Below are 22,361 nucleotides of genomic sequence, written 5' to 3'. Positions count from 1 at the left end.
CTGTTCTCCAGTCTGTCCATATTGCAGCAAATGTGGACCGACCTGGACGGAAACAACGATATGATGCCAGGACCAAAACAGGTGTAGATTTAAGGTGCAGGTCAAAGGCGGGAGGCACGCACCTCTTCCCCAGACGTCTAACAGAGCGAGGCTGGGCCTGCGGTTGCAGGCGCTGTTGGCACCGTTCACACACCCAGCCAAGACTGAATTCACGACGGGTTTACCGTGTTGTTTACACAGCCAACAGCAAAAAAAGCAACAGCCATCCCGGCCAGCTAGGCAGGGAAGCGGAGCAAGAGCAGGTGGGTGGGAGCGGCGCCTGCGTGTTAAGCGTCAGACTTCGGCTCAGGTCACGAGCTCCCAGTTCATGAGTTCAAGCCCCGTGTCAGGCTCTGTGCTGACAGCTCAGAGCCTGGAGCCTGCCTTGGAGTCTGTGTCTCCTTCTTTCTCTGCCCCTCCCCTGCTCACGCTCTCTCTCTCTCTCTCTCAAAAGTAAGTAAACATTAAAATAAATAAATTAAAAAGAGCGAGTGGGATGAGTTGAACAGGTGCACACGTGTGGGCTTAGGAACCCCACAGAGGAAATCCCAGGAAGAAATACAGTGGACAACGGATGACACCCGAATGGACACGATCTTCCCGGTAACCCTAACTCCCACCGAGGCCCCCAGGAAGAGGGAAAAGAATCACGAAGTGCTTCGAAGAAAAACTAGGATCTCCAGAGAAATGATAAGCTGTGGAAATTTCACACGGGGTGGGGGGTGGGGGGCTTGCCCAGGCGCCATTTCCCCATATGGGGGCGCCGGCGGTGAGGGTCCCCTGGGCGAAGGGCCCAAGTCTCCCGGCACGCCAACAGTGGGGACTACTTGAGCTGCTGCTAGGTCGGATTCGGAAGCAAGTCCTGCGTCCTCCTCCGGAAGCCGAAATCCTGCCCATCTGAGACCGGACCTCTGCAGGGCGCGCACACGGGCTTGTCACGCACCGACTTCGGGCGAGGGAGTGGCGGGCGGTGGGGGTGGGGAGAAGCCGGAAGGGGAAGCCGGGCCGTTGCCCAAGCGACGGGGTGGGAGTGGGGGAGGGCGACTAAGTTCTGTCTCCACGGAGACCGTGCAGGATGAACGCCAAAGTTACCGAAGGTGGGCACACCCCGACGGACCGACGGCCACGGCCCGGAAAAGGCCCAAGAGTAAAGGTTGGAGACGATGCCCGGACCCCCATGCCCCTGACTCTGTCTCCCCCGATCTCATGTCCCTGAGACGCGTCCCTCCCCGCTAGAATTTTCGGGCGGGCGGAGAGGGGGTGGGAGGGAAGGGCTAAGCTGGCGCAGCGGCCTGGGGGCCGTGCTCTCACGCGTGCCCGTGCCCGTGCCCGTGCCCCAGGCCCCAGCCCATGGCTCCCAAGAAGAATCTCGGGACCAGCGCGGGGCGCCGGCCGGGCGCGGCGGGAGACGGGGCCGAGCCGCCGCTGTCGGAGCGCGCGCAGTACCTGCAGCGCGAGTACACGCTGCTCTCGGAGCAGCTGGACGCCTGCGAAGCGCGCGTGGACCAGGTGCTGCAGGAGAACGCCTTCCTGGACCGCGAGGCGCTGCGCTTGCGCGAGGAGAATCGGCTCTACGCCAGCTACATGAGCGCGCGCGCGCAGCGCTGCGCCCACGCCGTCGTCCGGCTGGAAGAGCAGAACCGCGTGGACCTGACCCAGATCCACGGGCAGCGGGCCGAGCTGGAGGCGCTCTACCGCGGGCGCGAGAACGGAGTGCGCGCGCAGCTGCTGGAGATGGAGGCGCGCGCGGCGCGGATGGCGCGGCAGGTGCAGGAGCTGCAGCCCTACAAGGCCAGTGCGCGCGCGCCCGCGGACGTGCCCGGCGGGAGGGGTGGGGGCGCGCGGCGCCCGGGCGCTGACCCGCGCCCCCGCCGCAGGAGCTGCAGCTGGAGCAGTTGGCCCGGATCCGGGCGCTGGAACGCGAGCTGCTGCACATGCGCGTGGATCACACGCAGCTGCTTCACCGTGTGAAAAGGCGCTTCCTGGAGGACAAGGCGGCCTTCGAGCGCGAGGCGCGCCAGCGCGTGCAGTCCTTGGGGCGGCGCGCGGAGCGAGAGGCGGCGCGCGCGCTCGTCGCGCACACGCAGGCCATCAAGGCTGACAACGCGCGCCTGCGGCAGGAGCTGCTGCGGCTGCTTCGCTGGGCCCAGCTGCTGCATGACACGCGGCGCCAGCTGCTGGAGCAGCGTGAACAGCTGCGGCGCGAGCACGAGGACACTTGGGACCTGGCGCGTGTGCATGGCTGGCTGCGCCGGGGCCCAGGGGGCCCGCCGCTCTGGCGGCCGCCGCCGCCGCCGCCGCCGCCGCCGCCAGCGCGGCCCGCCTCGCATCAGGGGTCCTTGGCCGCCTCCACAGCCCCATCGCGCGGGGCCTCCCAGACCCCGACATGGCTCCCGCGGGTGGGCTCCAGGGCCCCATCACAGGCCCCTTCGAGGGAGGGTTCAGGGGCTTCATTCCAGGCCCCGTTGCGCGCGGGCTCCCACTTCCTGGCCTCGACCCCCTCCCACCCCGGCTCTCGGGTCGCGTCCTCGACCCCATCCCGCCCGGGCTCCCGGGTCCCATCCTCGGTCCCGTCGCGCCCAGGCTCCCGGGTCTCTTCGCGGGCCTCGTTATACGGGGCCTCAGAGAATACCGCCCCCTCTGCCAAGTCTGCCCGGGGCCAGGCTCTTCCCGTCCCCCAGACGCAGGAGACCGTGGACACTGACGCTGCAGGGGAAGCCGCCCCAGGGGGAGCCGGAATCTGCTGGGGGCCGTGGAGGGCGCGCGGTGCTCAGGTGTTTGGTGAATGCAATGTTAATAAAGGTGTGACCCGCTCACCGGGCTCTGGCACGGCCTGCTTTCCCGCTGCAGCGTTTCCGGCGGCCCAGGGGCCGCTCGTTCCGGCTTCCAAGCCCCAGGGTAGCCTGATGCGCCCCTCGCCCTGTATGTCAGCGGGGATTCGGCATCCCTCTAGTCCGCAGCTGACCGCAGCTGCTCCGCAAGGACAGGGAAGTCGGCCGCACCAGTACCCTCCCACCAGGGCTGACGGAGACGGAGGTCGCCGGCGCGGACAAAAGGTGTAAGAGCAGGAAAGGAGTCACACCAGCCAGGAGGGCCAGCGTGGGGTGCGCTGTGGTCAGGAGGGCCCGCCGGCGAGGGGGAGGGGTGTCTCCAGCGCCACCGGGACCATAGGGGGTTTATGTTGAACCTGTTGGAGGTTTGGGGGTAATTTTTAATTTGAACGTGATTTCCAACTTGGAGAAAAGCTGCAGAGCACAGAGAACTCCTGGGTCACCATTACTCACCAGCAGTCTGCTTCCAGTCCCTGCAGCATTTTCCCCTAAACCACTTGACATCAGGCCCAAGATGCCGTGTCCCTTCACTTTTAAGTCCTTTCGTGTTCCTGAGCACAAGGTGTTCTGCTACCCCGGAACAATGATCCAAACCCGGAAACTTAGTACAGAGAAAACAGTATTAGCTGAGCCACAGACCCCACTGAAATGGTGTCAGTTGTCCCCACGGTGTCCTTTGCAGCCACCCCCTCTGCCAGGGCCACACACCGCATTTAGTTGTCAGTCTCAACGTGCAGGGGCTGGTTATTAAGACGTCCCACAGTTGTGGTTTGTATTCATCCACAGCCATGTTGGGGGGGGGGGGGGTTGTCCAGCAGCTCTTGGGAGAGCCCAAGCCCTGCACACCCTCAGTACTGGCCCAAGGGCTAGGGGCTTCATCCTGAGCACCGAGGGAAGGTTCTTGAAATTTCTGGGTCTTTGGTTGCACATTGGTGCCCAGTGTTGGAGAGGCCCAAACAGGAGGTGGCCGTGGCTAGGGTGGCTGGTGCACTTCTGGCAGGAGGGTGCAGACACGGTGGGGCCTTTGGGGCACTGCAGAGCAGCCCCCCCCCCCCCACGGTGGCCCACGGACCACGGGTCCAAACAGCAGCCCCTGATTGCCTTGTTAACCTTAAAAATTAAAAGGCCAGGTATTTTACCAGCAGAAATAGGTTTGTTCGGGAATAGGAGAGAATTGCAATCCAACACAAGCAGGGGAGGGCTAGACCACAGGTGCGGCCTCAGAACAAAGGAGCTGAACACTCTTTTATAGAGGAAAGGGGGAGCTGGGCGGTGCTGTCGTAAACAAAAAGTCCTTTGGAGTAAACGGAGCTGAAAGCGTAGTGGCTGCGCTTTGGCTGAGCCCCCGGCAGGGCGGCCCCTGGCGGGCTGGGAAGTAGTGACCGGCCAGGTCCCACTTGGGTCTGCAATTGACAAGATGGTGGGGCAGCGGGAGCTCCCCCTGCTGGCCTCCCGGCTCCATTCGGCTCCGTTCGAAACGAGGTTTCCCTTTGTGAATTTTCACAGCCCGCATGGGAGGGGCCCTAGGGATGGAGAGGGCGGGTGGAAGCAGGCTGGACCTGGGCCCGGTGGAGGCAGGAGTTCAGATCACAGGTTTTAAAACGGAGTTCTCAGTCGTCGCGGGCAGCGCACGATGAGGGTGAACCACTCGGAGGAAGCGGGCGGAAACCCCGTCCTCGCCCAGCTGTACGCTTTGGCCAGCTCTCCCACCCCCCACCCCCCACCCCCTCCATGAAACTTTAAATGTTCTGGACCTGGGTGGGCAGTGCTCTTGGGCCCCTCCCAGCAGTAAACACACTCTTGGAAGAGTACGCCATTTCTGTTTAAAAGGAACTAGGGCTCCTTTGAGATTTGGGGAAGGAGGTAATACAAAATGAGTTTAGGATTTCCTGTGCCGCAAAGCAAGGCTGCCCCCAGAGAGACACCTGCCAGAGGGGCAGGGTGACAAAAGTGAAAGGCTCTGAATGGCCAACAAGTCAACGATTTCAACATCAAAAAGAATAATGGCTGCACTGAATAGAAACATAGCAAATATAATAAAATGCATGAGCTTAAAACAGTATTAACACCCATTCCATGGGTCATCTTGAAGGCTGCTAGTACAATAACCCATTATTCTAAAAATACATCCATTCTGCCTTTCCCGTATGAACTGTATTTCAGGATAAATTGGTGGAGGGAAGTTACGTATCGAATTCCATCTAATAAATGCAGAAGAAATAATCGGCAATATCATAATGGTAGTGAAAGCCAATTGGTAGAAGACTGATGAAAATAATGGAGGGTTCAGCTGACCCTCTGAACCCATGAGTGACCCAAACTTTGCTAAGAGATATCAAGTGCCTCCTGGTGTGAAGCCATTGAATCCTGCACAATGCAACACAGAGCACTCTTGATGAGAAACAAACTGATCTGATCAAGTTTCTGGATGTGACTACTAATGCATACAAAATACAGGGGAAAGAGGAACATATTAAAAGAGAGAGTAGGGATGTAGTCATCCAAACCCCCATAGGGCAAATGACTGCTTTTTCCCAAGAAATAAGTGGGAAGTAATTCTTTTTTTAAAGAGGAAGGGGACATTGATATGGATTAGCAGACTTAAGACACATTTCCACTAAATGCAACATATAGACCTTGTTCAAACCCCTATTCTAGTTTGAAGTATTACATCAAGATAGAGTTTCTTGGCAATTATGAAGCTAACAAGCAGTGGCATGCCCCACACTTCCTCGTCCTGGGCATTCCTTCTGGCAACTGACATTCCAATGTCTCTTCTGCCCAGACACCCCGTCCTCAAGACCCTCTAGCCCACTGATTTCCATGAAATAATGAGCCACATCAGAGTAGGCATTTGTCCATTTCTCTTTGCAGTTCTGTCATTTTTATTTTATGTATTTTTGAAGCAATTATTAATTGCGTACAAGTTTAGATCACTAGCTCTTCCCTGTAAATGGAAACTTTTATCAGCCTGCCTTCCTTGCTGTGTTCTTCCTTGCCTCTGCCTACAGCCTGTCTGTTATTGATGTGGCTGCTTCAGCTAGTCTGGAAAGTCGTTCTTTGTGACTAAAGATCCAAACATTAAAAAAAAAAGTAAACACACATTTGTTAGAATGGCTAAAATCCAAAACACTAACACCACCACATGCAGGTGAGAGTATAAAGCAGCAGCAACACTCACTCGTGGCTGGAGGGGACACAAAATGTGGCAGCCACTTTGGAAGACCAGTTTGGCAGTTTCTTACAAACTAAACACTCTTACCACCTGATCCTGGAATCACGTTCCTTGGTATTTACCTAAAGAGTTGAAAACTTGTGTCCACACGACAACCTGCACACGGGTGTTCACAGCGGCTTCATTCAGAGCCCCCAAACCCTGGAACAGCCGAGGTGTCCGTCAGCAGGTGAACGGACAACCTGTGGTCCATCCAGACAACGGGATGTGGGTCGGCACTAAGTAGGAACGGGCTGTCGAGCCGTGAAAAGACCTGGAGGGACCCTAAATGCATATTACGAGGTAAAAGAAGCCAGTCCGAAAAGGCTACGCACGGTACGATTCCAAGTCTGTGACATTCTGGAAAAGGCAAAACCGTGGAGACGGTAAAAGACGAGTGGGGGCCAGGGGCCGGGGGGACGGGAGGCACAGTCAGCACAGAGGGTTCAGGGCAGTGAAACTACTCCGTGTGACACTCTCAGTATCGGGCACACGGATTACACATCTGTCCAAACCCGCAGAATGTATGGGCCTAGAGTGAGCCCTGAGGTTAACTATGGAACGTATCAGTATTGGCTCATCAGTTATAACAAGTAAACCACACTAATGCAAGATGTTAGTAACAGGAGGAACTGGGGGTGGGGGGATATGGGAACTACTTTTTGATCAGTTTTTTCAGCAAACCGAAAAATGCTCTAAAAACAGGAAATCCATTAACTCTTTTCAAAAAGCAAAAACAAAGTAGTGCAAGCATTCCATAATCTTGAAGATTAGGAAGAATTTTTCGACAAGAAAGAAAACCTCCAGGCATAAAGTATCGCCACGCAAAGATATGAAACATTAACGTGAAAGACGTTATGCTAAGACACACCATGGATTAGGAGACAGCAATGTTTACAACAAGCAAAGTAGAAAGAGGATAACTTTACGAAGAGCTGAAAGAAAAGGGCCGACCACTCACCAGAATAAGGAAGGAACACCGCAGCACCGGCCAGGTGTCAGGGAGCAGGTGACATTGAAGCCCAAAGGACAAAAGTCCTCATCCCGGATGGGGAGGGCGGCCATGGCCGCCGGGCCAGAGATTGCGGTGGATCTAAACTTTGGATCTACTAGATTAAAGCAGGCCTACTCTGAGCCGGCAGTATTCTGGGACCCTATTCTGCATGGAGGGTGTGGATTGAACTGTGTCCCCCAAAGTCCTAGCTTCGGGATGTGAGCTGATTTGGAAATAGGGCTCTGGCAGATGCAGTCCCCTGGATAAGGTGGCCCTAACCCAACAGCATTGGTGTCCTTATAAGAAGATGGCCACGTGAAGACACAGACACGCAGGGAAACACCCATGACAATGGAGGCAGAGACCGGAGCCGTGCGTCCATGAGCCAAGGAACACCAGAGGCAGGAAGAGGCAGGGAGGACCCTCCCCTCGAGGTTTCTGAGGCAGCGTGGCCCTGCCGATGCCTCGACCTCGGGCTTGTGACTGCGGAACGGAGACGACACATTCTGTTGTTTCAGCCGCCCCAGGAAACTGACACGACCCACGTGCATACAGGAGGCTCCCAGGAGATGTCCTCCAGCAGGACGCATGTCCTGGAACCCCATGAAGCTGTTCAAAGAATGGGGACAAGGAGGGCTGTTCAAAGAATGGGGACAAAACCATGGAGAAGGACATGGGCCGCACGAGTCCACCACCGCGAGGAAAACAAACCAAGATCATGTGTTACTTACCTGGCACGGGACGAGCGCTAGGGTCAGGCTGAACCGCTAACCAAATAGCCGTCGGGCCGGGGCCGGGTGGTGGGGGGGGCTCTGGCTTTTCGTCCGGTTCCCACAGAGATACTTTATCGGGTGAGGCTGATGTTGAACTGTAACTTGGAATAAACGTCACTAAAGCAACATGCACTTGGCTCTCTTTTCTAGACAAAAGTTGCCTGATTTGTTGGTCGAGGGACCCAGAAGCTCACTCCACCCTCCCCGACGGGTGAACGTCTGCACCTTCACATCGGACAGTCAGATCCCAGGGGCCTCCGGCTGAAGGCATTTCCAAGTGTCACAAAGGACAGGGATGAAGGAGACACAACACACCAGCCTGGGCCTTCTGGGACCCAAATGGGGGGTCTGGGGTGCTAGGCTCTGCGGGCCCGCTGCCCAAGGGGGCCAAGGACAGAATCACGTGCAGAGGGAAGCCTGTGCTCCACATGGACAACCTACACGCGGCTCTGAATAGTGGCCCCCACGGAGAGGGAAGGCCATGGCTCACCCGCCAGCCCCCAGTGGCACACCTATCCTGCCCGAGTGGACTCGTGTCCTCTGCCCTAGAGGAGCACAGGCAGAAGGGGCGGTGTGGTGGGGGAGGGGCATGTTGCTGGCCAGGCTCACCTTACGGGCCACCTGCCTCCAGAACCCCGTCACTCTGGACGGTGATCATCGAAAACCGACCTCTGTGCTCCGGAGCCGAAATACAACCCGAACAACAGACTTTGGGGACAAAGAGGAATGACAGTTTTGTGACTTTGCTGCAACAGGCCGATGCCTTCGAACCCGCACACCTGCCCGGCGTAGGTGGCTGAGGGGTCTTACACGTTTCCACGGGCCTCTGGTAGGCCCCGCCAGCTGCCTCCGTCCTGTCTTCAAGGTGGTCGTGACCGGTGCTGGGCCCATGGTGGGGTCTCCCTACCAAGTATCAATGCCAAGTTCCTGGAACATAGGGTTCCACGGGAAAACAAGTGAAGAGCGGGGGAGGCTTCAGGAAAAAGAAGAGAAACATTTGTTCACTTTACTATAAATGTTTATTTTGAGACAGAGAGGCAGAGAGGGAGAGAGAGAATCCGAAGCAGGCTCTGCACTGTCAGCGCACAGCCCCAGGAGGGGCGCGATCCCACAAACTGCGAGATCATGACCCGAGCTGAAATACAGAGCCGGACGCTCAACTGACTGAGCCCCCCAGGTGCCCCCCAAATTTGTTCAGTTTAAGCACTCCTGTGTCCATCTGGACTTGTGCCCCTTTACCGTTAGCGGTGCTGGTGACGGGATGTTGACATGCAGACCTCACGGTGCTTTTCCGTTGCTTCACTGCCGCGGTTCCCTCCCCAAGCTGTGCTGAAGGGTGGTTTGCTCAGGAAGTCACGCGCGGATGTGCACAGGAGCACCAGCCTCCTGAGCCCCCGACGTGCCCGTTACTGCTCCCTCAAGGGCCTCTCCAGCCACAGCCCCAAAGCGGAGCACAGACGACAGACTGGGACTCGCCCCACAGCTGCGGCCTCGGCAGCCGGCACAGGTGAACGAGGGGCCACTGGGAGCCTGACGCTCCCACCGTCCCACTGCCACGAAGCGCCAAGGTGGCCCACTGGGATCGGTCCATAGCTGTCATCAGAGGGAATGTAGCTAATCGCCTAATTCTGCATTGCTCATATTTAATTCCACACCATCGCATCATGAAGTGAAAGACCAAAAACCGGAAACCGGTGACCCCGACACACAGCCAGCCGGTTTCTGCAGGATACGGCTCAAGTCTGTAGCACGCCTGCCTTAGCGCTTAGTGCCCAAAGATGGGGAACGGGCCGGTAGAACCTGCACTTGGATGTCCCGCGAAGGCCTTTACAGCTCCACAGGTCGGGGGCAAGAAACCAGGCGCTCCCCTGCCCGACTGCGCTGAACTGGAAAAGAAATACAAACGCTGCTACAAACGTTTGGATTCTATGAATAAGAGACACCCACGCACTCCGCTGGGCGGATTTCCATTCATTCTGGGGGCCTCAGGACCCAGGCGCTATGCTTCAGTAGCCATGCTGCGCCTGTCCTGCAGGAGCAAGGCCTTCCCCAGCTGGTCTGCGGGCCAGGACTGACCCAGGGAAGATTCTGCTATGGAATGAGTTGTCCCCTCCCCCCCCCCCCCCCCCCCCCGCCAAATTCCTACACTGAAGCCCTAACCCCAATGGGATGGTACTTGGAGGTGGGGCTTTGGGGGTGATTAGATTAGACGAGGTCATGAGGGTGGGGCCCCCCCAACAGGCTAAGTGCCCTCATAAGATCAGACACCAGAGCTCCCCCCACCCCCTGAGCCCACAGCGGGGAGGCGACTGTCTGCACACCAGGAAGGGGGCCTCCCCCGCACCCGACCGGGCCGACGCCCCGCTCTCAGACTCCCAGCCTCCAGAGCCGCGAGAAACAAACGTGTGGCTTACAGCACCCGGTCTGTGGTGCTGTGTTCGGGCCGCTGACCAAGCCGAATGGCCCAGCACTGTCACTTAAGGCCTTAACGGCTGTTTTCAATCATCTTCAGTACATACTAATGAACTGAAAATATAAACATCTGGTAAAATAAGAAAAAAAGAAGAAACTTTTCAGACACAACTAGCTTCAACAGCTCATTCTGCCAATATGGTTTAGTCCGTCTTCTTTTTATTAGAATTTTAAAGCAAATCCCCGACACCTTGTCATTTCACCCACAAATAGGTCAACATGCAAATGCGTCCCTAATACGGATTTTTTTTTTTTTTTTTTTTTTTAGGTAGACTCCACACCCAGCATGGAGCCCAATGTGGGGGTTTGAACTCACGACCTGAGATCAAGACTTGGAGGTTTACCCGCCGGAGCCACCCAGGCGCCTGCCCACACAGGCCTCTCTGACCACCTGCCAGCGTCTGGCCACATAACACTGGGAACAAACGTGCCCAAAGCGCACACAGTGTGACTAGAGACGAGTAAAGGCACGACGTGGTGCCCATGAGTGAATTCAGTTGGGGAGGTTGCGTGGCACGATGGCACCGTCAGCACGGGGTTCTACGACACTGATGGGGGGGCGCCTGGGTGGCTCAGTCGGTTAAGCGTCCGACTTCAGCCAGGTCACGATCTCGCGGTCCGTGAGTTCGAGCCCCGCGTCAGGCTCTGGGCTGATGGCTCAGAGCCTGGAGCCTGCTTCCGATTCTGTGTCTCCCTCTCTCTCTGCCCCTCCCCCGTTCATACTCTGTCTCTCTCTGTCTCAAAAATAAATAAATGTTAAAAAAAAAAATTTAAAAAAAAAAAAAAAGACACCGATGGGGACGCGTGGCTGGCGTGGGCACCAGATGGGATGCCCTGTCCTCACGCGGAGACAGGACCAGGACAGCCCGAACCTGCGCCCTGCACATGTGAATGTTCTCACGCACCTTCCCACAGACAGGGACCCGTCACTGCCTTCTCCCAAAGCAGGGGTGGGGCAGCCTGTCACTCTTCACTATTCCTCCTCTAGAACTTGCCTGTTGCTCACTGGATTTGGGACTCAGCCACAGCCTCCCCTAAACTGTGCAGCCAGGGTCTGCTCAGTGCCAGCCTCTGCCCCCAGCTCTGTTGAGAGCCATCCTCCTCGGAGTCACCGAGTTTCCTGCTGCCGTGCGCACCTGTGTCTTTGCCAAGTCAAGGACAGAGCCCCAAGATGCAGGAGAGGCCAGTCCCAAAGATGCCCTGAGAAAAGACAAACCACCTGGAGGAAAATGCCTACTTACCCATCAGGGATGAAAGGAAGAGGTCTCACTATAGATCGTACAGACATTAACAGTATCATAAAGAGCCACGAGGAATAAAAGTATGCCAACAAGTTCCCTTAAAAACACAACATTTGGGGTGCCTGGGCGGCTCAATCGATTAAGCCTCCAACTTCAGCTCAGGCCATGATCTTGTGGTCTGTGAGTCCGAGCCCCACGTCCGACTCTGTGCTGACGGCTCAGAGCCTGGAGCCTGCTTCGGATTCTGTGTCTCCCTCTCTCTGCCCACCCCCTGTTCGCACTCTGTCTCTCCCAAAAATGAATAAATAAAGAAATTTTTTAATTTTCTGCCTATCAAAAGTCAGTTCAATGAAAAAGCAAGTCGCAGCCTGGGAGAAAATAGTCTCAATACGTGTATCTTAGAAAAGGCTCCTATCGGGGTGCCTGGGTGGCGCAGTCGGTTAAGCGTCCGACTTCAGCCGGGTCACGATCTCGCAGTCCGTGAGTTCGAGCCCCGCGTCGGGCTCTGGGCTGATGGCTCAGAGCCTGGAGCCTGTTTCCGATTCTGTGTCTCCCTCTCTCTCTGCCTCTCCCCCGTTCATGCTCTGTCTCTCTCTGTCCCAAAAATAAATAAAAACGCTGGAAAAAAAAATTAAAAAAAAAAAAAGAAAAGGCTCCTATCCAGAATTAGAAATCCTACAAATGAGTAATAGAAATAAAAAGAAAGCTTAAAATGAGCAAAATGTTTGAAGGTTTCACTAAAAGACCCACGACGGTCTCTAAACGCCCGACACAGAGCATCAAGCCCGCGTCCCCAAGAGCTTAGAGGAGACACTGAGCTCCCCCCGGGGCTTAATGACCATCCCCGCGAAGTACTGAGCGCAGCCCCACCAACAGGGCGCCCAGGGCGCGCCACCACCGGTGAGACCCCGTGAGCTGAAAACAGAGGGGAAGGGGATGCACCGCACGAACGACGGCCGGAACCGCAGCCAAGGCCCCCCACACCGCAGCGGTCCAGGCCGCGGCGTGGCGAGGAGCGCGGAGAGGGAGGAGCCCCGGAGAGCACCGAGAGAAGTTCCATTTTGGAAAGGTCCCTCGGGGTGGACAACTCGGAGGGCAGCGGGTCGGGTGGGGAAGACGGTGAGGCGCCGGCCGCCGATCCCGAGGGCGGGAACGGGGCGCGCCAGCCGCGAGGACACTAGGCGTCTGCGGTGGCGGAGCGCGGGCGGGAGGAAAGGGCTCCCACCTGGGGACAGCCACCTTCCCGGTGGGGCCGCCGGGGAGGAGCAGAGAGCTGGGCGCGGAGAGCCGGGGACTTGGGACACTGCGCCCGCGGCGCGACAGTCGCGGTCCCGGCGGAGCCGTTCGGGCACGCCCTCTGTCCGCGCCCCGCCCCGCCGAGGCCACCGCCCACTCCCCCAGCGGAAGTGCTCCTCCCGCCGCCGGAAGCGGCGCTCCCGCCCTGCTCGGAAGCGCGTCTCGGTGGTGCGCGCGAGCGGCCAGGCGGGCGAGGTGGCCGCTCGGTCGGCCGCAGTGACCGTCCCCCGGGCCCCCTCCCCGTCCCCCAGCTGTCCCCACCCCCCGGCGGAGCCCCTCCACCTTCCAGCCTCGTTCCCCGCCGCAGCCGTCCGCCGCGTCTCTACAGTGGCTGGCGCTCCGGCGTCTCCGGCCCCTTCGCCAGGTGTGCGTGGCGCTGCGTGGACCCGCGACTAATACAAGCCATGGCGCCGCTTCTCGAAGCTTTCAGTACCGGGCGCCCCCCGCCCATGTCCAGCCGCTCAGGCCGCGTCCTTCCCCCTGGGTCCTGCGGTGTCCATCAGTCACCCACTGGAGCCCGGGGCCCGTCTCCAGAGCCCGCAGTCCCTCCGGGACCCTTGTGGTGGGCAGGTGGCCGCCTCCCTTGGGGCCACCTGGACGCCCGCTCCGCCGCCCACCGCGCCCTCCGGTGCGCGCTCCCAACCCGCCCGGCCAGTTATGCCTTCTTATTTTTAACTGAAACACACGTAACTTAGAATTGACCGCCTTAACTAGTTTTGACTGCACAGTGCACTAGTATTAGGTACGTCACAGTGTTTTGCATTTAAGCTCCAAACTCCGGATCTCGCAAAAGAGGAACTCTGTATCCATAAAACAGCTACTACGCCGCACTCAGTCCCTGGCAACCATTATTCGCCCTCTGATCTTAATGGTTAAACGCCTCACATTAAGTGGAATCGTACAATATTGGGCTCTTCGTGACTGGCTTATTTCACCTGGCAGAAGTCCTCCCCTCTCATGTTGCAGCCTGTGCCCGGAATTTTGTTAAGATGGAGTAGTATTCCATTGTATGGATAAGCCACCTTTTGTTTATCCACTCGTCCCTTGAGGACAGCTGGATGGCTTCCATCGTTCGGCTGTTCGGCTGTTGTGAATAACGGTGCTGTGGACCTGGGTGTGCAAGTATCTCTGCACATCCCTCCTTTCGCTTCCTTATGTACGCAGAGGTGGAACTGCTGGGTCGAATGGTAATTCTATTTAAACATTTTTGAGGACCAGCCATACTGTTTTCCAAAGGGGCCGCACCTTTATATTCCCCCCAGCAGTGCACGAGGGTTCCGATTTCTCCACGTTTTCGCCAGCACTTGTTACTTATTTTTCACACTAGCCATCCCAGTGGCTGTGAGGTAGCATCTCATTGTGATTTTGATGTTCGTTCACATAGTGATTAAGGATATCAAATGTCTTCTCGTGTGATTATTGGCCGTTCAAGTATCTTCTTTGAGGGGCTCTTGGGTGGCTCATTTGCGTAAGTGTCCAACTCTTGATTTCAGCTCAGGTCAAGATCTCACGGCTTCTTCACTTGATCTTGGCCAAAAGGTCGAGAAGCGGTAAGATCTCACGGCTTCTTGAGTTCGAGCCCCATATTGGCTTCTGGTGCTGACGGCGCAGAGCCCGCTAGGGATTTTCTTCTCTCCCTCTCTCTGCCCCTCCTCTGCTGGCACTCACGCTTTCTCAAAATAAGTAAATAAACTTTAAAAAAAGCCCCACAAATACCTTCTTTGGAGAGATGTTTATTGAAGTCCTTTGCCCATTTTCAAATTCAGTTTTGTTGTTGCTGTTTTTAGGAGTTCCTTATATATTCCGGGTATTAATCTTTTATTAGATATGTGATGTGCAAATATTTTTCTCCCGTTCGGTTGCCTTTTTATTTGTTGATAGTGCCCTTTGATGCACAAGTTTTTATTTTTGATGAAGTACCATATATCTATTTTTGGTTTTGTTGCCTGTGCTTTTTGGTGGCGTATCCAAGAAATCATCACCAGATTCAGTGTCGTCAAGCTTCTCCCCTATGTCTTCCAGGAGTTTTATGGCTTTAGCTCTTAAGTTTAGGTCTTGATTCATTTGCAATTAATTTTGATGTTTATTTTTACTATTTATTTATCTAGTTAAGAGACTTTAGTAGCTATAATTACAGTTGCTTGTTTGTCGAAATGAAAACTGGAAATAAGTATACAAAACAGTTGATTACCAATCGTGTATGGAAAGCAGTAAGAGGTTCCACGACACCCAATAAACCAGTTCTGAGGATTTCCCCAAGATAAAGTTGAACGGCTCCAGCTTCTTCAGTGTTTATCAAAATAAGAGAGAGAAAAGTAGAGGTCGTCGTTTCGTTGGCAAACCTGACCCTTGCAGGCTGAGGGAGTGAAAGCACATGTGGACGGAGGTGGGGGGCGGGGGGCTGCCTTCTGGTTCTGGAGCTGATTGGATAGCCAGCCCAGTCCCTCATAGAGCCTGTCCCCGCTGGTGGCACAGTGGCCCGAATGTACCGGTTCCTGTGGCGCGGCGAAGCAGGCCCAGCTTGTCCACAGACTCGGCCGCCTTCATGGGCTCAGGGCGGTCCTGGTGGGCGAGGCCCGGCGACCTCCGGTCAGCGGTCCACGGGGACCACCCCTCCCCGCCTCCCACCCCGCGTGGCCGGGGCGCACGGGCGCACACACCTGCTTGCTGGCGAACACCAGCCGGACGGCATCCCTGAGCTCATCCCCCGCCAGCATCGTCACGAGCTCCTCACGGGCCTCCTTCACGCCCTCTCTGACCTTGCTGTCCACCAGGAGGATGAGGCCTTGTGTGTTCCGGAAGTAGCGGTGCCACAGGGGCCGATCTTGTCCTGGCCGCCCACGTCGCGCACGGTGAAGCTGATGTTCTCGTACTGCACGGTCTCCACGTGGAAGCCTGTGGTGGGAATGGTGGTCCCCATCTCACCCAGCTTCAGTTTGTACAGGATGGTGGTCTTCCCTGCAGCGTCCAAGCCCACCATGAGAATGCACGTCTCTCTTTTTGCCAAAAAGGCCCTTGAAGAGGTTTGCGAAGATACTTCCCATGCTGGAGACTGGGACGGGGGCAACGCTGGCTGGAGGACCCCTCGACGGCCACTGCGAGGCTACTGCTACGAGCCAGCCGTTGCTTTTGCCCCCACCCGCAGTTAATTTTTACATAGTGTTAGGTAAGGGCCCAATGTCCCTTCTTTGGCATGTGGAGGTCCAGTACTCCCAGCACCATTTGTTGAAAAGACTGTCCTTTCCCCACGGAATGCTCTTGGCATTCCGTAAAAATCATCTGACTATATATAGAAGAGTTTATTTCTGGGCTTTGCTCTACTCCGATAAATGTCTATTTATGCTGCTACCTACACCAGATTTTATACCCATGGAAGCTGGAGGTAACCTGGCCCCAACAGGTCAAGTCCATAATACTGTATGGTTCCATTTATATGACATTGTTGCAATGACAAAATCATAGACACAGAAAACCTTAATGGTTGCTAGCTGAGAAGGAGGGGTTGAAGGCAGAAAGGAAGTGAGTACGGATATAAAATAGTGAGAGTTCTTCCTGGAAAGCAACTCTTCTGTATCTTGAAGATGTCCATGTCAATCTCCTGGCTGTACTGTTGCACCGTGGTCTTCAAGATGCTGCCATTGCCATTGGGGTAAACAGAACACGGAAACTCTGTATTACGTCTTACACACGGGCATGAATCTATCGTTATCGCAAAAAGTAGAAGATTAAAAACGTGACTGTGGAGGATGCCTGAGCTAATTACATCAGCCTGGGCTCCAGTAGGGCCACCCCAGGGGCTGTTAAAACCCCCCCAGGTGATGCTGAACCATAGCCAGGGCCAATCTTATTTCTCCTGAGGTCTCTACCTCGTTCCCTCTGCACGGGACACAGCTGCCGTTATCCCGGTACTTGCCAAACGTCAGGCAGCTGGGGAGACCTAGCCCACCGAGTGGGAGTGGGGGACCCCCAGAGGGCTGACCTAGAGGGCTAGAGCCATCCCAGGAAGAGCTGGGAGAGGGTACAGACCCCACACAGAAAGCACAGTGGACCCGGTTCACAGACGGGAGACCCCACCCAGGAGGGCACACGCTCAGGCACATGCCTTTGGCTCCTTCCCTTGGTGCGGGGACAGTGGCATAAGGAATGACTGGATTCCAGCGGTCCAGCGCAGTGGGAGACCTCTTAGCCCAAGTCCTGATCAAAGTCCCTGTATACCCTGGGGTCCGGAGACTCTAGCCCCAACCCCCTCTTTCCCCACCTAGGACTACATGCGCTCAGCTCCCCCCTTCTGCCACTTCCCAACAACTTGGTCCATAGCACGTGCCCGCCACCACCCCCACCCCCCCCCCAGTGCAGGAAAGACTTAGTTGCTGTACCACCCAACCCCACCCACCACCACACGGAGCCTATAACGGAAAACATTCCAAATTTGACAATAATAAATCCAAAGCCAACAAATTCGAAACCAATAAACTCCAATCCGGATAGTAACAAAAACACAGCAAGGCACATCATAACCAAATGGCTGAAAGCCACTGATGAAACCTTTTTTTTTCTAAGTTTATTTATTTTGAGAAAGAAGCAAAACCTGGGGAGGGGCAGAGTGAGAGGGAGAGAGAGGGAGTTCCAAGCAGGCAAGGCACAGTCAGTGCAGAGCCCGACCCAGGGCTTGAACCCACGAACCATGAGATCATGACCTGAGCCAAAGTCAGACAGTTAACCACCCGAACCACCCAGCCGCCCCTCGTTGATAAAAACTTAAAAGCACTTAGAGGCAAAAAAGACATTATGAAAAGAACAAAGGCAGAACGACTGTGACATTTTCATCAGAAATAACGCAAGCCCGGGGCGCCTGGGGGCTCAGCTGGTAGAGCGTCCGACTTCGGCTCAGGGCATGACCTCATGGTCTGTGAGTTCGAGCCCCGCGTCGGGCTCTGTGCTGACAGCTAGGAGCCTGGAGCCTGCTCCGGATTCTGTGTCTCCCTCTCTCTCTTCCCCTCCCTCACTCATGCTCTGTCTCTGTCTCAAAAATAAATAAAAATTAAAAAAAATTTTAATACACTTTATTTTTAAAAAAAATGTTTATTACTTTATTGAAAGAGAGAGAGAGAGCACGCGCACATGTGGGAGGGGCAGAGAGAGAGAGAGAAACCCAAGCAGGCTCTGTACTGTCAGTGCAGAACCCAATGCAGGGATCAAAGTCACAAACCATGAGATCATAACCTGAGCCAAAACCAAGCATTGGACACTTAACCAACTGAGCCACTCAGGCGTCCCTCCAAGAAATACACTTTAAATACACTGACATACATGGGGCGCCTGGGTGGCGCAGTCGGTTAAGCGTCCGACTTCAGCCAGGTCACGATCTCATGGTCCGTGAGTTCGAGCCCCGCATCAGGCTCTGGGCTGATGGCTCGGAGCCTGGAGCCTGTTTCCGATTCTGTGTCTCCCTCTCTCTCTGCCCCTCCCCCGTTCATACTCTGTCTCTCTCTGTCCCAAAAATAAATAAACGTTGAAAAAAAAAATTTTTAAATACACTGACATACATAGATTAAAAGAAAAAAGTACAACTATATCCTAGAAACACTAATCATAAGCCTAAAACAGCCGCATTAGCATCAAATTTTGGGTTTTTAAAAAACACCAAAGATGGATACTTTTATTTTTATTTCTTATTTAAAAAACAAAATTTTTTTTTTAACGTTTATTTATTTTTGAGACAGAGAGAGACAGAGCATGAATGGGGGAGGGTCAGAGAGAGAGAGGGAGACACAGAATCCGAAACAGGCTCCAGGCCCTGAGCTGTCAGCACAGAGCCCGACGCGGGGCTCGACCTCACCGACCGCGAGATCGTGACCTGAGCCGAAGTCGGCCGCTCAACCGACGGAGCCACCCAGTGCCCCAAAGATGGATACTTTTAAATGACAAAAGGGTCATCAAAAAACCAGCAAATCAGAGCGCGTGGGTGGCTCCGTCGGTTAAGCGGCCGACTTCGGCTCAGGTCATGATCTCACAGTTCTTGAATTTGAGCCCTACATCCGGCTTTGTGCTGACAGCTCAGAGCCTGGAGCCTGCTTCGGATTCCGTGTCTCCCTCTCCCCTTGCCCCTCCCCCGTTCACACTGTCTCTTTCTCTCTCTCTCTCAAAAATAAAGATTTAAAAAAATTTTTTTTAATTTTTTTATTTTATTTTATTTTTTTTTAATTTTTTTTTCAACGTTTATTTATTTTTGGGACAGAGAGAGACAGAGCATGAACGGGGAAGGGGCAGAGAGAGAGAGGGAGACAGAATTGGAAACAGGCTCCAGGCTCCGAGCCATCAGCCCAGAGCCTGACGCGGGGCTCGAACTCACGGACCACGAGATCGTGACCTGGCTGAAGTCGGACGCTTAACCGACTGCGCCACCCAGGCGCCCCAAGATTTAAAAAATTTTTAAAAACTCGGCAAATCTAAATGTTTATGTAACTGAAACCAGAGGTGCAAAATACATAAAATTTGACAACATCAAAGGAGAAAGACAAATCTGCAATTATAACTGGTGGGTCCAACATACCTCTCTCAGTGACAGGAAAGTAGAAAGAAAATCAGGGAAGATACAGAACACATGAACAAGCCTATCAGCCCCGACGTGCACAGAACCCTAACACCTGACACCGGCAGGATGCAAGTGTGTCACAGGGGCACGTGGGGCACTCAGCAAGATAAGCCACCATCTGGGCTGCAAGACAAGTATTAAATCGGAAGAGTTAATACATGGACATGTTGTCTGATTAGACAATGGAATTAAACTGGAAATCAGTAATAAAAATAACTGGAAAATGCCCCAAGTATTTGGAAATTAAACAGCCTTCTACGTAAGTCATAGTCAAAGAAAAACTCCCAAGAGAAATAGGAAACTGGGAATGACGATGAAAACAACATATCAAAATTTACAGAGTGCAGCCGGCACGGTACTTAGAGGAAAACTGCTCTCGGTGTTTACGTGAGAAAGAAGGACGGTCTAAAAGGAACGATGTGAGCTTCCACTTCCATAAGCTAGAAAAGGGGAAATTAGTTCAAAGGGGAAGGAAACAAATAACGATTCTATTTCGATGACACAGAAAACGGACAAACGACAGAGAAAAATCAAGGAAAACAAAAGCTGTTTCTTTGAAAGCAGCAATAACGTTGGTAAATATCTAGCCACATTGGTCAAAAAGTAGAAGATACCAATCGCCAATACCAGGAAGAAGGGAAATCATTTAAAATGTAACTAATTCTCTCTCCCTCTGCCCCTCTCCCCTGCTCATGCACTCTCTCTCAAAAAAAAAAAAAAAAAAAAAAATTGAATTTCTAATTTTCTCAGAAAGAAATCCCCAGGGTTTCACTGGTCACACATTTAAGGAAAAAATAAATTACTATGCAAACGACTTCAGAACATAGATGTGGGTAGGATGCTTCACCACTCTTGGAAAGCAACCTCCTCCTGATATCAGGACAAGACAAAACAAGGGTGTCTTCTCATCACTTCTAACGCAAATCGCACAAGACACTGTAGTCAGCGAAATAAAGCAGGGGGGATAAGGTCCATAAAAATTATAAAGGAGGAAGGAAAATTCTTTGATTATCTGCATAAGAAATGCCAGAGAATCTAGAAAATCATTAATGGAACCAGTACGTGAATCCACCTGGGTTCCAGGATGCAAGGTCAGCATAGCAAAATCAAATGTATTGCCACACACTAACAAGAACAATTGGAAAACAGCTTTTTCAAAACCTAGACAGAACTCAAGAAACATAAACAAGAGATGCATTTTCCATAGTGGCAGTTCTAGTGGCCAAAGCAAGATAGGTCAGTCAGAGTGGTGGTCATGGCCCTGGAGGTGGCAAGAAGGATGACAGGGACAAGAAAAAGAAATACAGACCTCCTGTGCCAACCAGAGTGGGGAAAAAGAAGGGACCAGATGCTGCCAGCAAGCTGCCACCGGTGACACATCACACTCAGTGCCGCTTAAAACTACCGAGGTTAGAGAGAGAATGAAAGACTCTCTTCTCAGGGAGAATGAGTTCATTAGAGATCAGGAACAAACGAAGCCTTTAGAAGAAAAGCAAGAGGAGAAAAGATCAAAGGTGGACGACCTGAGGGGGACCCCAATGTCGGTAGGAACACTGCAAGAGATCATCAAGGGCAATCGTGCCATCGTGTCCACATCTGTGGGCTCAGAACACTGCGTCAGTATTCTTTCCTTTGTAGACGAGGACCTCCTGGAACCAGGCTGCTCAGTCCTGCTCAACCACAAGGTACAGGTCATCGATGACACAGATCCCTTGGTCACAGTGATGAAGGTAGCAAAGGCCCCCCAGGAAACCTGTGCTGACACTGGGGGGTTGGACAACCAAACTCAGGAAATTAAGGAATCTGTGGAGCTTCCTCTCACTCATCCTGAATATTATGGAGAGATGGGTATAAAGCCCCCAAAGGGGGTCATTCTCTATGGACCACCCAGCACAGGTAAAACCTTATCGGCCAAAGCAGTAGCAAACCAAACCTCAGCTACTTTCCTCAGAGTGGTTGGCTCTGAACTTATTCAGAAGTACCTGGGTGATGGGCCCAAACTCGTTGGGGAATTGTTTTGAGCCGCAGCACAACACGCATCATCCATCGTGTTTACTGATGAAATTGACGCCACTGGAACAAAAAGACAGGACTCAAATTCCGGGGGTGAAAGAGAAATTCAATGAACAATGTTGGAACTGTTGAACCAACTGGGCGCATTTGATTCAAGGGGTCACATGAAAGTGATCATGGCCACAGAGCAAATAGAAACTTTGGATCCAGCACTTATCAGACCAGGCCGCACTGACAGGAAAACGGAGTTCCCCTCGCCTCATGAAAAGACTATGAAGTGCATCTTTCAGATCCACACGAGCAGGAGGACGCCGGCCGATCATGAGACCCTGGACGACTTGATCATGGCTAAAGATGACCTCTCCGGGGTTGACATCAAGGCAATCTGTACAGAGGGTGGTCTGATGGCCTAGAGAGAATGCAGAATGGAAGTAACAAATGAAGACTTCAAAAAGTCTAAAGAAAAGGCTCGTTATAAAAAACAAGAAGGCCGGGGCGCCCAGGTGGCTCAGTCGGTTAAGTGTCCAACTTCAGCTCAGGTCATGATCTCATGGTTTGTGAGTTCAAGCCCCGCGCGTCCGGCTCTGGGCTGACAGCTCAGAGCCTGGAGCCTGTTTCAGATTCTGTGTCTGCCTCTCTCTCTGCCCCTCCCATGCTCGCGCTCTCTCTCTCTCTCTCTCTCTCAAAAATAAACCTTAAAAAAAATTTAAAAAAGAGAATCAGGGAAAAAAAAAAAGGCCCCCGAGGGGCTCTACCTGTAGTGACCACATTTGCCTTCAAGGAAACGGTCGGGAGCGTCCTGACTCCTCAGAGGGATGAGGCTAGGAAGCCGCCTGGAGGAACCCACGTTCCAGTTGATCTTTCTTAGCAGAACTTCCCGTGTCCCTTTCTGA

General features: G+C 53.9%; 1 protein-coding gene, 1 long non-coding RNA gene and 2 pseudogenes across 2 annotated transcripts; 2 read left to right on the top strand and 2 right to left on the bottom strand.

The window, feature by feature from the left end:
- Positions 1-760: 760 nt before the first annotated feature.
- On the top strand, positions 761-3,491 carry CCDC166 (coiled-coil domain containing 166). The gene is made up of 2 exons (XM_043601980.1): positions 761-1,830; positions 1,917-3,491. Exons 1-2 carry the CDS (start codon positions 1,390-1,392, stop codon positions 3,099-3,101), a joined length of 1,626 nt encoding a protein of 541 aa, XP_043457915.1. The 5' UTR covers positions 761-1,389; the 3' UTR covers positions 3,102-3,491.
- A 6,981-nt stretch (positions 3,492-10,472) lies between these two features.
- On the bottom strand, positions 10,473-11,764 carry LOC122495902. Its single transcript, XR_006300638.1, has 2 exons — positions 11,116-11,764; positions 10,473-10,871 (listed from the first exon to the last, which is right to left on the bottom strand). It is a non-coding gene; the product is annotated as an uncharacterized LOC122495902 (long non-coding RNA).
- A 3,200-nt stretch (positions 11,765-14,964) lies between these two features.
- LOC122495900 lies at positions 14,965-16,171 on the bottom strand (annotated as a pseudogene).
- A 58-nt stretch (positions 16,172-16,229) lies between these two features.
- Positions 16,230-21,894, top strand: LOC122496011 (annotated as a pseudogene).
- The last annotated feature ends 467 nt before the right edge of the window (positions 21,895-22,361 follow it).

Source organism: Prionailurus bengalensis, chromosome F2, assembly GCF_016509475.1.
Source record: "Prionailurus bengalensis isolate Pbe53 chromosome F2, Fcat_Pben_1.1_paternal_pri, whole genome shotgun sequence".
In the NCBI taxonomy this organism is placed as follows: domain Eukaryota; kingdom Metazoa; phylum Chordata; class Mammalia; order Carnivora; family Felidae; genus Prionailurus; species Prionailurus bengalensis.
This window is presented reverse-complemented; position numbering and strand designations above follow the sequence as displayed.

Bases quoted from the DNA above. Each gene is read 5' to 3' on its own strand.
- CCDC166 (XM_043601980.1), top strand. From the start codon at position 1,390: ATGGCTCCCAAGAAGAATCTCGGGACCAGCGCGGGGCGCCGGCCGGGC. The intron at 1,831-1,916 runs GCCAGTGCGCGC...CCCCCGCCGCAG, and splicing joins AGGAGCTGCAGCCCTACAAG to GAGCTGCAGCTGGAGCAGTT.